Here is an 18505-nt window from a genome sequence, read left to right on the forward strand (position 1 = left end):
CATAGAAGGTTTTTTTAAAAGTCCCAGATGAATATATTCATATTGGTGTACAGAGAGTATTGACATTTCATTTCCCCTCCCCCTTTCATTGAGACTAAATCATGCGATTTTTTATGAATATTTCTGTACATTCGTAAGATGAAGTATTATTTTATTTTATAAAATAGTGTAAGCTGCTGCATTCTTATATTCTTACTTAATACAAAGGTGCATCATTTTATAACTTTCCTGTTTTAATTTGATATGAAAATCACAGGTGTTTTTTTTGTGTGTGTGTGTGCTGTACCTTTCACGATACGTACTTGTAAATTTTATTGTGTAAAATTAAAAACTATATTAAATTGCATAGCATATTTTTGAATTCAATATTTATTGATTTAAATATAATTCAAATAATTTTTTTAGGAGTGTCCTTTGAAAATGCTTGCCAAGTGCCATGGAGTTATGTTTCTGATGAAGTTTTGCAGAGTTTATGGAGGGTTGTTTACTGGACAGCTCAAACACTTACATGGTAATATAAATGATAAATAAAATACTACTTTTGTTCTTGAGAGAATCTAGAGAATAATTATGTATTAGTAGAAAAACATTTAATGGTTGCAGAGCATTCATTTTTTTGGTTTATTATTATTATTGTCGTTGTAAAGTAACTTTTTAATTTAGAACTGTAAGCATTTGAAGTTTATCTGTCTTTTTTTTAATTATTATATCAAGAGGTTTTTTTTATCAAAAAATTAAGAATCTTTGGCCTGCTTGCTGTTCTCTAAATTTCGTAGCTATAAGTTCTGTAAATTTCGTAGCTATTTCGTACTATATTCATATTTATGCGAATGACATAAATGACTGTCATATTTAAGTACAAAAATTAGTGTTCAAAAGAGAATCCTTTAATTTTTTTCTTTTCTTTCCAAGATTTATACTTAAATTCTTTTGGAATTTTACTTTTAAGAAACAACAATAGTAATAATATGTCTCAATCACAATTAATGTTTTCTTTCTAGGATAATACTTCCTATGATGCAATCATATTCAACTGCTGGAGACTTTACCATATCTGGAAAACTTAAAACGGCTCTTGTAGAGAATGCCATTTATTATGGAAGTTATCTTCTCATTTTTGGTACTCTATTAATATATGTTGTTTTACAACCAAACAGTAATTTGGATGGGTAAGTACCTTTTTTGCATGTTTCATGTAGTAGAAGATTCATATATCACAATACAAACCTTAAATAAAATAAATCAAATAAATATTTGAGATGCACTGATAATCACATACACATCCAAATCTAAAAGTTTGAACCTTATTTGGGCTCTAAAATATTATCTTAGCGTAATGCTTGTAAATGTATTTGAGAAGGACGTAGATGGAAAAAATTTTCGTAAATATGTCCAGCAATTGTTGGTTATGTTGAATGAGTAAGAATAATTTCATTTTTAAAGTGTACTGGGTCGAAAACATTTTGGTTTTCCCCTCGTTCCTTTATATGGTATTAACAGAAGTGGGTTGATATGGCATAGAACTTACACTGGCGGAAATTGCAATACAAGATACAGATTGTGGAAAATTTAATAATAATGGTTCAGATTTCAAGATGGGAGAATTAGACTATTGTGTAATTATTGGAGATAGAGAAATAAAAAAGGAAGATGTAATATTTTGTTAGAGGACTCCAACAGAGAAAGAAGGCGATTCCATTAATATTTTACTATTGTAGGAGATGTTGGTTGGAGTATCAGTGACAGTTACCTGCCTAGTAAAATTGCCTTCTTTAAAATGTTCTTTTCAAAAGCATTACTAACCATTTTAGATATGCTCAATAGATATAGTAGAATAGATATACTCAATAGGCATTAGATCTAAAAATCTCAGTAAAATAAAAATGTATCTCTTCTGGGAAAGCATTTACTGCTGATGAAATTTTAAAATTTTGGATTACTTCTTTTAATGGGGTATATCGAGGAAGATAGCAAAATGACAGGGTCAATTTTAATCCTTAAGCAGAAATGTCTTTACTTCAGGAATAATTGTAAAGAAACACATAATCCTTCGAAAGTCCATAAATATAAACCAAATGCACTGGAAGACATTTCAAGAAAAACAAAAGTCTGAGAAAAGAAGGAAAATTTTTTTTTTTAAAGTGAGAGTGTTCTTTAGATTTCCAGTAATGAGTACTGTGACTGGCTCCTGAACAATCAAATGAACTCAATAATTTGGGTTAATATCAGTGACAGCCAAATGAGCAATCTAAAAATGTTGCTCTGATCTGGGAGAAAACTGATGAAAGACAAAATATCCTTGTGCTAGAAATCAAAGAGGATACTACGAAGATTGGTGGGGAAAGGGCGATTTTTGTAAATATGGAAGAAAGAAGAGGACAAAATATGATAGCAATTTATGTGAATTCGCAAGATGAATTGTAAGACATTTAAAGGATTCTATGACCTTCTGTAAGGTTTGTTTATTAATATAATGCATAGCATGTGTTTATATAGTTAATAAATAAAAGAATATTCAGAGAAGCTGTGTTTCTTTCTTAACGGAACATTTAGAAATTTCATACTATCACCATATTCATGATGGTGATTCATTCAACATTCATTTATTCAATGCTTTCGGTAAATGAACGATTCGGAAAATTATTTATATTATAATTGTTCATTTAAGAATCAGATTTTAAACCCAAAAAGTAAGAGAATCTATTTATTTAAAATTAGTGCTATTAATTTAATTAAAATTTAATTAAAAAGAATGCTTTTTTCATTTACCTGTATTATAATTATGAATAATTTTTTTAGATGTTCTTTTAAAATGACCTAAAAAATGTAAAATTTCTAAAAAAAAAAAAAAAAAAAAAAAAAGGATATAAAAAGTAGGAAATGAAAATCTGGGTGAAACGTGAAATTTTTGAAATCCACAATAAACTATCCAAAAGAATTAATTTAATATATTTAAAAAGAAATTTTAAACAAGATAAAAATGTAAGAGTAAAATACAAAAGGAAAGGTTCTTGAGAGTAAAAAAAAAAAAAAAACAATATAAATAAATTTTATTTATATTGTTCTTTTTTAAATAATTTTTAAAATATTGTTCTTTTTAAATAATTTTTTAAAATAAAGTTTCAAAAAAAATGAAGCTTTGTTTGAATAATTCTTTTAAAATTGTAAATGCGAAATAGCAATTCGTATCTAAGCTGGGGGGGGGGGCACTTGTTTTCAAAGCCTAGAAACTCTCTCGCAAGGAGATGAGTTGGAAAATTGAGTTTAGTATGAAATTAAGCATAATGGTAGTTATGCGTTTAGGATGTTCATTTATTAAAATTTTGAAATGCAACAGCCAGCCAATTTCAAGAAAAGGGCCCTCACATTTTCACTATAGTTTACTAATAAAGTTTCGCTGTTTTCGACAGCTCTAACAGCGCAGTGGATAAGGTGTGGGCTTAACATTTACAGTATTCAAGTTCTGTCCTGGGTTAGATTTAAAAAAAAAAAAAAAAATCTTTTAAAATTACTTTAAAATAAACTATTTATAAATAGTTTTAATTAATATAATTTAATTTTTATAAGAAAAATAATTAAAAATATGGAAGCTTTTTTTAAAAAATATTCAAAATTACTTAAAGTAAATTCATTTAAAGATGGTTTCAATTAATATTTTACTCATTTTAGCATTAAATAAGCTTTAATACTTGAATAACTTTTAATACGTGAATTATTATTTAATTTTAAAAAGAAAGATAATTAAAGATATAAAAGCTCCATTTTTAAAAAAATTGCAAAAATTACTTAAATAAAATTAACAACTTGCAGAAAGTTTTAATTTATATATAACTCTTTTATAATGCAGAAACAAATGTTCATTAACTTAATACTTGAATCATATTTTTGTATTTTTAAGCACGAAAAGTAATTACAAATATAACTTAAAGGATGATAAATATTAATTATAATTACTGACATCATTAAAAAATTTCATTCATTTTATGTTACATATAAGAACGAGAGTGGTAATTATCGTAAAAACATTGAAAACAATATATATTGATGTCTTGCACAATTGATAGATAATGTAAAAACATTGAAAACAATATATTTTGACGTCTTGCACAATCGAAAAATATTGTAAAAGATATATTTTGAGTCTTCCACGATGATAAATAATGTTTATCCACAAGAGAAAATTTAAAGGGGTTTATTAGAAAAAGAAAAAAAAAAAAATTCTTTCAAAAATTTTTTGCCTTTCTTTAGAAAATCGGACAGAGACGAAACATACCGTCGTGATGTTTCATAGTTCCACAGTGTTACAAAGTGGTCATGAGCAACTCCACGTCATAATTTGGAATGACAGTTATAATTTGTAAGCTTAGGGAAAGATTAAAATTAATTGAAACTAGTTTAGACGAGCGCGTAAACTCTTAACTTCATGAAATTCAGTGTAATTATTAAATTAATATTTTTTATGATATAATTATTTATAGAAAATAGTATTTTGATTATTTATGGAGGATTAGAAAACTTGAATGAATTAAGTTGCATGTGCCTTTTACTATGGGACTGAATTAGCTATTTTGATTAGTTATTTTTGAAAAACTAATCAACTAATCGTGTAGCTCATCGTAGCTAAACAAGAATAATTTTGAAAAATTTTAATCCACTAGATTGGTAACAGAGTTAGAAAATTCTCAGTCTTTTTACGGAAGGAAAATTAATGTAAATATTGTCAATTGCAGCTCTAGGTCATTTTCTGTAGCTGGGCACAGCAGGATCATATGCTGACAGTTAAAGTAACTCGTTACAAATCTGGGGTAGTTTTAAGTGGAACTCGTTACAAATCTGGGGTATTTAAGAACTTAATTGTGTTCTTTTAATGCATTCCGAAACAGGTTTAATTTGGTGGTCATCGTGAAGTATTTTCCTTCTGATGTACCAGGGTGCACTAACAATCTTCATCAGGTCTTTATTTTGAAAGGTTTACTTTTCAGTGTAACATTATCTCAATTATAAGCACATTAAGTTAATCTTTATGCTGACATTAAAAATGAATTAATGTATAAGTGATTCATAATGTTTGCACATTAAACCTGTGCTTTATAACCTGTGCCCAGTTTTGCTTAATTTAAGATTTTTAATTCAAAGATAGACAATTCTTTACATTTTTGTATATGTGTCTAGAAAGAAACTGACTTTTTTGTTATCATTAAGTAATAGAATACATATAAAATTCTAAGTATATTTTTCTAAAATGCAACAATTTATATTGAATAATGTAAATTCTCAGTAGAAAATTGAACTTTCAACATGCATGCAAAATATTAAAACAGTAGGAAATACTAAGCAATTATTTGTAATAAACGAAGTTCGAACTTTAACTAGAAAAATATATTACTTTTCTGTGCACAATATTAATATCACAGTTTGCAATTTCATTTTCAGTCTGCAAAATAGGACAAATGAGTATTCTTTGTGATGCATAAAATAAGAAGTGAATGTGTTTAAAAGAGTAAAAGCAGCCTAAATCCTAAATTTTTATATACAAATCGCTGTTTTGTTTATTAAAACTTAATGAGTTAAAAGTATGGATATAAAATAAAATTGATTACAAATTTAAAAGTAGTAAATTCATATTTTTAGAAGTATTTGAAGGATTAGCCCTTTATTGCACATTAGCCCTTTTTAGCTCCATAGTTGTTTTGAAGCAACATGTATTTTCATTGGCTCTTGTGGAGAATCTACAGCTCCATATGTTTTGCATGGATATTGTAAGCATACCTTCTTGCACATATTTCTGAGTAATAATTAAAATAAATTTCTAAGAACTTGCAGATATGTTATACATATTCTTCTTAGTATGTGCATCCCAAAAATTTTTTACTGAAATTTTTCACCATTTGTCAATTAAAAAAATTAAATTTCATAGAATTTGCACAATGCAAAGTAATCGAAATGCAGCTTTTTATTGATACTGTCAATAAGAATGGTTGCATTCTATTTAATGTGTCAAGTATACAGCTGGGGAGGAAGAATCCATTTTTAATAAGGTATTCAAGATCTTAATATGTATTTAAATATTTTCTCCTACAAAATAAGTGAACTACCTTTCTGATTAAAAGAAATCAAATATAAAATGAAAATTTAACACAGTAGTGTAGTTAGGGTAACTGGTGACACTATCATATTATGGTACGGATATGAATGTGTTGGATAAAAATATTAGCAATGCATTCATGCTGCAATATCTGATTTCTGCAAAATTTTATTATTTTTTAAAGTAAATGCAATAAAACTATAAAGTGTGTTACATGCAGATGCTACATTTCCTAATTAGGTATTACCACTTATTCTGATATATTTGGATGAAATTCCAAAATGCATCTCTGCATTTAAATTGGGAACTAAGTTGTGGTTTCAATTATTTCAATCCAAAATAGTTGATCATGCTCTGATTGCATAGAATAATTCAGTTATTTAAAAATTTATGAGCAAAATAAATTGAAAGAAATTTACACCATTAAATTATAATATAAATTTATTTAATTTATAATTCAATTTCCTGCTATCATTAGAATCCGGCTACATATCAAAATATTTTTCTATATTGTTTAATGCTTTGCATACTCAAAAATAATTTGTTTATACTTAGAATGTAAGATCAGTATTGCAGTGTTCCTGTTTAAATTGATACAATGTCAATATAAGCTGCGTGAATTGATGAAGAAATTTGAACTCTTAGATATTGTAAAAACTAACAGCTGAAACACTGTCATGTGAATTAATTTCTCTCTAAAATTCAACTTTATACAAGTTTATTATGCAATCAGACATAAATATTATCCCTATGGAAATTTAAAACATCAAATATTCAAAAACATAAATGATAAGTATATTTTTTACAACAATTATAAAGTCTTTCAAGCTAACTAACTTGAAATATAACATTACATTTTAATGTAGTCCTAATAAATGAAGATGAGGTGTATTAACTTAGTAATGCACCACAGAAAAAAAAAAAACTTTGTTAAATGCAAAGATAATTTTCTCAACGAGTATTAAATAATATTTCATACATATGAAAAACATCTTACCAATGTAAATATGCATATCATTTTTTGATAAATTAATCAAAAATTAGCAATTTTTTTCTATCATTTCAGTTAACTAAGAGATAAAATACAACTTTCGCGGGGGAAAAAATGTGCTTTTTAAATTTATCTGAGCAACAAGATATGCGTGTTCAGTGAAATAAAAATCATATAGCTTAAAACAACAAAATTATACAAGAAAATAAATTTAGTAAAAAAAAAGTTTTATGAACTAAGAACTATGAAGAAAGGTTTAATGAATAACACACACACACACACACACACACAACCCTTCATTAACTATCACACACACAAAACCCTTCATTAACTATCACACACACACACAAAACCCTTCATTAACTATCACACACACACACAAAACCCTTCATTAACTATCACACGCACACACACAAAACTCTTCATTAACTATCACACGCACGCACACACACACAAAACCCTTCATTAACTATCACACGCACACACACACAAAACCCTTCATTAACTATAAAGGTAAATTTCTTTGTGCATCTCTCAGTAAAGAATTCATCTTAGTATTCTAGTTTGATTAATTTGTAAAAAAAGAAGCATTTATCTTACAAAATGTATTATTCTTTTCATTGTTTTCATTACATATGAGACAAAATTAAAGTTTCAGTATATATGAAAAAGAGATATGTATTTAAATTTACTTGAGCTATGTACAGTTGCTGTTTATAGAACTAAAAACTATAAACTGAATAAGTTTAAAACTAATTGTACATTTTCCTTCAAAGCTTCAGTTTATCATTGCGAAATAATTGGGTATCGGCAATTAAAATTACCTATAAGAAAATTGTACATTGAATATCTAAAAATCACCTTGTATTTGTTGATACCATCAAATATTACCTCGAAAAGAGAATATTTCTAAGATAAATATATACAAAATGAAATATTTTTGGAAATAAACTCCTTAATAGAAGGAAAGAAGTTCGTTCAAAATATTACGGTTGATTAGCCATACCAAAATTCAAAATATTACGTAAGAAGAATTTTTCATTCCACTGCGCATATCAAAATCCTCGAAAAAGATATAACTCGTCGATTTAGGTGGGTCGAAAATCACTAGATACTGACGAAATTTCTCTCTCTGTTCTGATATTTGGAGTCAAATATCCATGAATTAACTCGCGGTTCAAGGGTAACTTTCGCAGACGAATATTGCCTAAAACATGGGCGGATGCAGACTAACATTTTAATGGAGGGGAGGAGGGATCTTCTCAAAAATATAGAATTGGTTACGAAAATTTTCTGGAGGGGTTTCGGGGGGGGGGTCATTAAAAGAGAGCTAAATCATACTGACGAAATTTCTCTCACTGTTTTGATATTAGGAGTGAACTCGCGGAGCAAGGCTAACTTTTGCAGGCGAATATTGCTTAAAACAAGGGTGGATGTAGACTAACATCTTAATGGGCGGGGGGGGAGGGGGAATCTTCTCAAAAATATAGAATATGTTACGAAAATTTTCTGGTGAGGTTTCGGGGTGTCAATAAAAGAGAGCTAAATCAGCCTGGTATAAGGTGTTTAGGACTAAACTGTGCTGTTGTATGCCGTATGACTTTATTTTAAATGCAAACTTAAAGGTGATATTTTCAACTTCAGTTAATTTATTTTTTAGGAAATAGTAGGAAGTATTAATGCAAATCCGTTACTTAAAGCTTCTGTGATTGCCTAACGTCAAACTTCGATCATACGATATTCTATATGTAATATATAAAGTATATTACAAATTCTTTGATAATATATAACTTATAGTACTCTTTCATAGACACAACGTTTTGACTTTGTATTACGTCTAGGACTCCAAGCAATGATTTTACGCCAAAGTTCTCGACGTCAAAATGTCTGCTCATCTATGAAGTTATATATTTTCAAGAGTGTATATGCAAAGCCAACAAAAGATGGATTATAAAAATAAACCAATTTATATTTAAGGCTTTTACATAGTGGTTTCGATTAAAAGTTTTTATTAAATCAAATAATCATGTATAATCATATTTCATCATCAATTGATAGAATGCAATTAAAAATTTCTTTCAGGCTACAAAATATTGTCTTTTTTTTTTTTTTTTTTAATCAGGAGAGCTCGTAACCCTCAAGATCCTCCACCCCACCTTGTATCTGCCCCTCATCCTAAGAAGAAACTGTTTTATTTACTATCCCTTAAGCTAAAAATTAATGAATGTTAGACACTAGTTTCTATTTACATAATGAACAGTAGGCTACATTGAAGTCTGGCAGTAATCTATAATAAGTTTGGCAATAATAAGTTCTCATGGTAAAACGTTTGCAAATTATTATGAGACTTGTATCATAATTATGGTCATAGTTCAATAAAATTAAATTATGGTTTAACCTGGAGACCTTGCAAATATCATCTGAAATCGTCAGCTGCCGAGGATGACCGTTATTTTATGTTATTAATAAAGAGGTGTAAGGCGCCCATGGGCAGTTGCCTGCTTTACTTACTTGACAATCCAGTCCTGACTACAGAAGCGCTCTGACCCAGGTGTTATTGTTGATGAGGGGCACTTGTGAGGTTAAAAGTGGATCACTTTACAGCAAAATATATTTTTGCATTTAAAATGTATAATTATTTTATCTGACTGTTGAAGTCATAAAATAATAAAATGTTCAACGATGAAACAATTAATATTTTTCAATTATTATTTTATTTTTTATCAAATATTAACATAAAGTGTAATATTTGATCAAAACTAATCTTAACTGTAATTGAGCATAACATGAGTGTAATAAAATTTTTAAAGAATATATTTTTCTTAATTTTGTTAATTTCTTGTTGTACTAAAGTTAAGTAATTTCAACGTAAATAATGACATGGGGAAGAAATTTTAAGTGCTGTCATTGTCAAAATAAAAAAGGAATTTAAATATTTGTTGCTTGATTGTTTTTAACAGGTTCCTATCCTAGTTTGTCAATAGCTAATCATTTTTTAATTAGAAATATCAATCATATTTTTGAACATAAAGTTTAGACAAAGAACGCGATATTTTAAATAGGTGTTTAAATATTTTTTCGTATTTATTTCTGATGATTTTTTAAGCAATCAGTGACTGAAAAGTGTTCCAGCTTCACTGTTCTCCTTACCTATTTTATTAATTTTCCAATTGATATTTTCTTTCAGTTCAAAAAAGTGTTCAGTCTTTTAATTTGATATATATATATATATATATATATATATATATATATATATATATATATATATATATATAATGATTGTATCAATATTGAAGATGGCATTTTTTATTTGAAACAATAATATGTTTCAATGATTTGATTTAATAAAGTTATTATGACCATATTCTTTCATGCATTTTGCTCTTAATTCAAAATTAAGAGCAAAATGCATGTCTTTATTAATATAATCTTTTTTTGTATAAACATTGTTTTTCATTGGTTATTTAGGATGATTCTAACTGCTTATAAATATCTGTCTTTTATAAAATAATCGAGTTTTTTCCCCTTTGTGATAATCACTAACTACCATGCTTACTGTACATTAAGAATTTGTTATTTCAAGCAGTATTCTTGAGCGTTTCTTGAATAATACTCTTTACACCTACATTTTAAATTTATTATCTAAAAATTATTATTTAGTATGTCAATCATTACCACATATGTGAGTTCAAACTATCTTCAAACTTCAAACACATTTTTTTTTAACATGCATTGATTCAAATAGTCTTTTTTTTTCCTTTTTTCTTTTCTAGAAAAATGTTATTTAAAAAAACATCAGTGGTATAATCAAGCATTATTTGGGCAACTGGAGACAAAGCATATTATTTCATTAGGGTGGGTTAAGAAGTAATGAAATAAAATATTTTTTAGAATTTCATGATGTGTTCTTGGGTTTTGCTAATTCTGTGCAAAAGCTTCTTACTAAATGATCGAATAATATTTTAATTATTTTGATCGTTAATGTTATCAAAAGGTGTGTGGTTCCTTTTTTTTTCTTTTCTTTTTTTTTTTTTTTACCTGTAGACATCGTTGAATTAATATCTGTTTTATAACAGACATTTAAAAGAAACAGCGTAGAAAACTGTATGGATTTTTTAAAATGATCGGCGGTTTGATATTAATTCATATGAATTTAGTTATCTGAGATGATACAGTGGTAAAACAATAAATTACTCAATAATCATAGAGTTTCTACTTAATAGTAACAATCTCTGCATCTACAATACTTGTTTCTTTTAAAATCGAAATGGAATTTAAAATTATTTATTGAATGTCTATAAGGAAATATTCAAATTTAATAATAAAGTGAGTTAGGGCTTTGATTATGAATTTCTTTTTTTCTTTTTTTTTATATAATGTCCGTATTTGATCAGTGTATCTTTGTTGTTGACTGGATTATTTTTAATCATAGAAAATAGAGTTGAGGAAAACTACATAAATGATTAAAGAGTTTTTTTTATTGTGTTGGTTGATCAGAAAGTTTTATGTCTCAGATCAGTGCCATGTAAAGTTCTTGGAATGATTTCTTGAAAGTTTGTGTATAGATAATCATTCCTAGTCATATCTTTTGCTTATGTGTAATAATAACATAATTGTAAGTTCAGCAAATGATTCTTTTAATTTTAAAGTTTCATGAAGAAAAATTGTTTCTGCTATGTGTTCATTTAGTCTCCTTTTATGGGGTAATAATTAAATGCTTATCTTTTGAGAATGTTTTAGCCAAAAACTGAATTCAGTTTAATGTTGATATGTAAACATAAAAAAATAATAATAATAATTCTGATTTGTAAAAATACTTTTTCAGATCTCATTTGAAAGTGATATGTATAACAGCTAGTAACACTTGGGGCTTATTCCTTTTAGTACTTCTAGAAGGATATGGATTAGTTGAGATACCACGTAAACTTTGGAATACTACTAAGAAAGGTTATATGTTGAATTTTCTTTACTTTAAAGCTTCAAAAGTCAGCGCCGAACGTTGTGAAGCAGAAGAAAGAATTGATGATTTAATGGAGGTATTTAGTACTTTCTTTATATTGAGAATAATAAAGCCCAAAACTTAACTTTTCTGTGGATCTGCTTAGCTCTGTGCTCAAAACAACAATGTGTGACCTTTTATTTCTAGAGCTGGATTCGACTTAAGCATATACTAAAACAATTAAGTTAATTAGAAATGAGTTTTTGAAAATTTAATGTCTGAAATGTATTACTTAATGTCTATGTAGTTTTCGAATTATAAATTGAATCTAATGAAATAGAAAATATTAAGATAAATTAGAATTACTTACATTATTAGAAATTTGGAAATTATTTTCCATTTCTGTAATGATTAATCTTTGAAACTTTTCATATAACTGATAGAAAAAAAATGTCATGCAATTAAAAAAAAAAGAAAAAAATATTTTTTATGATTTTTTCCTACTTTTTAAAAAATTTTCTATTATTGTAATAGCGCTGTTTTACTTTCCAATTTGTAGTTTGTTAAATTTTTTTTTTTTTTTTTCATTTTTCAGCTCATATTTTTCGATAAATATAACACAAATTGTTGCTGGCATTACTTTTTTTTTGTATGAATATTTTAAATTGATATATCAATTTTTGAAAGTAGAATAAAAGGTATTACAGGAATATGAGAACTTTAATTAAATTCCCATTAGAACTGATTGGAGAATAAATCGACTTTTCTATTTCAATTAAATCACCCTTTTTGCTGTAAACATTTGGAAGTGGTGGTCATAATGTTACATTTAGGCAAATCCAATTTTCTGAATTTTTAATAGTTGTGTTCAAGAACAAATGTATCATATTAATACTTTTTTTACTACTTTTAAAAAGTTTGTTTATTTTGCATGCTCTTAAATGTTTAGTCCTATAAATGGACAGTTATCTACTTTGATAATATTTGTTATTCAAATTGTTCTATGTTAAATATCGATTCCTAATTTATTACTTTATATTTGCATTAAAATATTGATTATTTTGTAGGAGATAACTCATATATCTAATACCACACCTGCTAGTCATCCTACTAGACCATATGTTGATTTGATCTTGGAAAAGGTAAGCTTTCTTTAAAATTAAGACAATATTTTAAAACAGCAATAATTTTTTTCTTGTGGAAAATTCCATGATAAACATTAAAGTTTAGAAAAGGTTTAGAAATTTTTGTAAATTTCTCATTTTTTTTCAGCTGTCTGAAAACTTATATTTATGAAATTGATATAACTGGTCACTTACATTTTTAATAGATTAATGAGATGACTGGAAGAATTTGTTCCTTTCAATATCTAAAAACAAGCTAAAATTTAAATAACGCATTATTCTTTCATAATAGGTGTGTAAGAAAATTTCATCTACTTTATTTTTTTTTTTTTTTTTTTTTTTTTACCTTCCTATGAAAGAAAATGTGGTTAATTAGTCGGTGGCGTATCAGGGGGTAAGATGGTTGATGCGCTGGATAGAAAGATTAACTTACATTGATTTGCATAATTAGTATTTCTACTGCAGCACATATTAGGGTAACTTATTGTAAATAAAGCCATATTACAAGACGTAATGAAAATAAACAGTTATCGTTGATTAATACGATTATTTTTACCCCCACCATCAACATTAATTCAACATGAGTAAACAGTATGATATAATTTTTTTGGCCTCTTTATCATATTTGATTTTAATTTTGGACAAATTCAGTAATGTTTTATCTTTGTATCGGTCCTAAGATTGCTATTCGAAGCATCTATATTTGCCTTGACGCCGCAGCCTCTACTCAATTGGGTATAGTTTTTCTGCTTACTGCCTTAGTATTATCTCATTACCGACAAAACCTTCCATCTATTATTTTTAATTGTTTGAAAATAAATTATTTAATATCTCCCTACATTCAGTGATCGATTTATTTTTCTTGATAATTTTGCTGTGTTATTATTTTCCAATAGTTTATTTGCTTATAATTATTTAGCATATTTATTTGCACATGATTTTAAATATCTTTTACCGATTTCTTTTTCTTAGTTGCCTGATGAGAGGAAATCTATGACACAACTCAGAAGATCTCGAGATGATAGCAGATTTTCCATTGATGGCATAAGTGTGAAAGGGCTTGCAAAACTTCATAAGCAGGTGATTGAATTAGTATTTTTATTTTTCTTTGATTGTGAATTCACATTTCCTTATGGATATGTATTTGACATTTCTTACATTTTCATTAATCTTTTTTTAAAGTTTTTTTTAAAAAATCTTTATAGAGGTGTTTTTTTAGATATATGTTGAATGAAGATTCACTTTTGTGTTTAAAAGTATAAGTTACTTTGAGAAATCACGATTGTTTTAACAGATATGCAATATGTACTGAAGAGTAAGCATAATTTCGATAATAAGCCAAGGCTGTAAACGCAGATATATCTAAAAGTTCTCAATATAATATATTTATTTAAAAAGGAAATATGTCATTTATGTATGTTAAAAACATCAGTTTTTAATATTTTCAATTTAAATATACATTTATATATTTGCTTTGGAATTGGTTTCTATGACGCAAAAGCTTTCTACAGCTGATTCTAATTTCATTTTAAATCTATTTGCCTCTCAGTAGTTCTTAGAATCTAATATCCCTTTTCTAATTCTCAGTAATAAAATCCATCATTAAATCCAGAATTGTATATATTTACGCTCATGAAAAACACATTCGAATACAGACACTCACAATTAATTTCATCTCTAATTAGACATTATAAAATTTCTAAGCAAAAGGAAAAAATAATTGATTCAAAAAGTTTCAGAAAAACTACTCATGCACCGGTTTCTTTGCCGACCACAGTTGGGAGGGGATAATGTGTTCCTTACTTTAACATCCCGACCATGTTTGGACGGTTGTCCAACACTTTCGAAAGGGAGTAGGCAGAGTCTGTTGAAATTGTCTGTAGGACAATACCTTTAGGGGCTGTGATATCTGCGACATGGAGACTAGTGCATCTGCTACATGATATACAGGATATGTTTTTTTCTTAAACTTTGGGCCATTCCTTAGGGCTCTTGTTATTCTCCTTCAAGACAGCCAGTTGGTTTGATATTTGATCTGGATTTGATGCTTGGTTGAAGGACTGCAGATAATTATTTTTCTCGAGATAGCAGATAATTGAAATATTCCTGCTTTTGAATCTGGATCTGAGAGACTCTCTAGAAGGTTAAAAAATGTTAGTCAAACAATCACTGGGTTCTGGTATTGGCAAGAATGGTGCTCTCACCAAAAAAGGACCAGGAGTCAAAGATTAAAGATCAGCTGGATTAGCAGAAAGAGTGCACAAAGGTCTTGAATTCAAAACTGCTTTGATCTGTATCAACAACATTTTAAGTTCCTTGAAAGTTACATTGCCGATTTAGGCACCTTCAATAAAATTATTTTCATTGCTCCAATGTTAACCTTCCACTGTCCGTCAAAATTAATCAATGTCGGAGGTATGAAGCTCCATACCATACCTTTCTTGGCGTTAAATCTTTGCAAAGAATCCAATCTGCATTTTCTCAGTAAGAAATCCAAAATATTTATTGCAGACTTAAAATTAGTGGTATTGTCACTTCATATAATTGATGATTTCGTTCGTCTAGCTATGAATCTCCTAAGATTAGCTGAAAATCTTTCAGTAGTATATTATTTTAGATCTTTTTAGGTTATTGTTAGTAGTTATTGGTCCAGTGAAATCTACCCCCTCCTTTTCAAACGGCCGACATGGAACAACTCGATCTCCGAGTTGTTATTTTATCATTTGTTAAAAGTTTGACTTCTTGTTTTTAAACTAGTTAAGCACCTATTTGTTACTAGTCTTACACGATCTTTTCCAGAAGGTACCCAGTATGATTGATGGATGAGGGAAAATGTAATGCCTGAATGTAAAAATATTTTGTGAAAATGTTCTACGATCAAGTCTGTTAAATGGTGTAAGGAGCATGGTCTTTGGTAGGAGCAAATGACGCTTCTAGTAATCTAAACGGTTTTAAAATACTACTCTTCTACCAACTCGTAGCAGTTCATCTTTGTCAAGAGGTTCATATAGGTATAAAACTTTACAACTCTTTGGAGTGTGATGTTTTAATTGTAAGCATTTTACTTCAGATTTAAATTCAAATCGTTGTATACATTTTATTAACACCTTTGTAACATTTTACAAATAGATTGCATTTAAATAATCTCACTTTCTATTATAAGTATTAATTTTACAATTATCAATAAATCTTAAATACCAAGCACTGATTATAATTAATTTGTCAAATGGGAAATATTTTTTAGTTCATTCATTCTCTGTTGAAATTTTTTCTGGAGTTATATAAAAGGATCGCTATTAATGACAATTTTGCTTTAAAAATCATTTTGGAATAAATGAGTTATGAGGCGAAATTATAACCTTCATTAATTTAATATCAGTTAACATAATATATTTCTTAAAATGAAAATTAAAAAAGGAAACGTGGATTTTATTTCTATTCATTAGCTATGTGATCTTTAATTTTCACGAGTGTAGATGTTTGTATTAACCCTTTTTTGTATTTGATGCCATTTATACTATTTTTGGTAAAGAAAATTACTTTTTTCTTACTAAAGTATGTTATATTATCTTTTTATAAACTTTAGTCTTGTTAAAAGTTTCGGGCGAGGTTCTCCTTTCTTTGCTATGTGAAGTGTTTCTTGGATTGCATTCTAATATAAAGTTTTAAAAAATAATTTTCAGATTATTAGAGCTATTCATATGTATCGCCGCACTCAGTGCCAATGGAATATGCTGTTAGAACAAGTTTTTCATTGGGAAGATGTTGTTGCTAATGAAAATAATAGAGAAAGGCTTTTTAAGACATCTGTTAAAACAACTAAAAGCTCCTTCTTGAAGTTTATTCAAACTCCAAAAATAGGTATGAATAAAAATGAAATTGTTTTAAGTATTTTTAGCCTAAAAAATTTTTTTAAGAATATCTGTGTACAGCTTCTATTTTTTCTTGAATGTGGTACAGCTTCCAAATCTTTGCTATCATGTCTGTTGAATTATTCCTTACTTTTCAATATAGCGATATGTTTAATTTTTTTTCTTGTGGAAGCTTTTATTAGATTCTAAATTAAGCATGTTTTAGGATATAAAAGACGTAAATTAATAGTTTTTGTAAAATGAGTACTCTATAATATTCTGCAATATTAGTCTATTTTTTAGAGTAGTTTATTTTAATTAGTATTTTTCTTTAAAAAATTGAGCATATAAATTCGCATAATTAGTTTGAGAACATAATCAAAAATTATAAGATAGTTCAAGATTCTACATTTCTAATAGAACTATTCATTGGGGTATCTTTTTAGAACAGATATTTAATTTATATTTTCATTAGTTACATTTTTTAGATTCATCAGATTTTGAAATTTATGTACATATCTATATAAACCACCACATTTGCTTTAAATAATCAAGTAAGATTATTTATATTTTAGAGCTGCAAGGTATTGCAGCTGAAAAGGATAGATTTAATATTTTCTGAAATATGCAAAGATTATATGTAGAATGTGTTTACAAATAATATTTTGTAAAAAAAATGCATATTTTATTCTTTTACATTACCAAACATGTGGAAGTTTCAGCTTTCCATGCAGTATAATGTCCCCCTCCCCCTTCTATAATTGTATATTTCTTATGCATATTCAGCCATAGATGAGAAGCCTGATTTATTTATGTTAAATGTTATATACATTAACAAAATTGTTGGAGCTAATTGAAAGACTGCCCTTTTCCTTTATCTGCCCTGTGTTATTTCAGTTTGTGAATGACATTTCTTATTCTTCTTTCTTATCTTGATGCTTAGTTTAACAATTCATCTTCGAACATGAGATTATTAGGTTTAGGTATTATCAGGTTTATTATATATGTTTAGACATGAGATTATTTAATGGCTTAGAAATTTCACCCTATTTTCAATATAAGTTGCAAATAATATCGATATCAATTTCATTTCCCTTGCAATTTTAATTTTTGTCATTAGAATAAAGTCGTAAAGGAAATAAAGACTAAAAACTAAAGAATTCTGAATTAAAAGAACTTATAAAAATGATTTTATCAATGTATTAAAAATAAAAAATTTTTTACTAAAAAACGTAAATTAAAATGGCGTGAGGCACAAATTCCAATTTACTTAAAATATTTCTACCTCTAACTCAAACATTTGCAATTCTTCTTTGTGCTTTCAAATTTTTGATTTAAAAAAAAATTAGTTTTCTTTTTCAACTGATAAAAGCATTTCTTAATTTATTTTTTTGTATATTTCTTACAGAATAGCTAGAAAAAATATTGCAGCCATATTATTAATTAAATATAACGATTTTTCTGTGGAAATATATTTTCTATGTTGATTATATGTAATTGTTGATTTTTTTTGTA

General features: G+C 27.4%; 1 protein-coding gene across 2 annotated transcripts in view; it reads left to right on the forward strand.

Annotated features, from left to right (window-relative positions):
- LOC129958130 (G-protein coupled receptor-associated protein LMBRD2-like) overlaps positions 1–18505 on the forward strand; it is a 44317-nt gene that overhangs the window by 7323 nt on the left and 18489 nt on the right. For both annotated transcript variants that reach the window (XM_056070329.1, XM_056070330.1), the window contains exons 4-9: positions 406–511; positions 1002–1169; positions 11902–12112; positions 13083–13157; positions 14112–14219; positions 16823–17000. In XM_056070329.1, the coding sequence (XP_055926304.1) occupies positions 406–511; positions 1002–1169; positions 11902–12112; positions 13083–13157; positions 14112–14219; positions 16823–17000 (846 nt within the window). The remainder of the gene's footprint in view (positions 1–405; positions 512–1001; positions 1170–11901; positions 12113–13082; positions 13158–14111; positions 14220–16822; positions 17001–18505) is intronic.

Source organism: Argiope bruennichi, chromosome X1, assembly GCF_947563725.1.
Source record: "Argiope bruennichi chromosome X1, qqArgBrue1.1, whole genome shotgun sequence".
Lineage (NCBI taxonomy): Eukaryota > Metazoa > Arthropoda > Arachnida > Araneae > Araneidae > Argiope > Argiope bruennichi.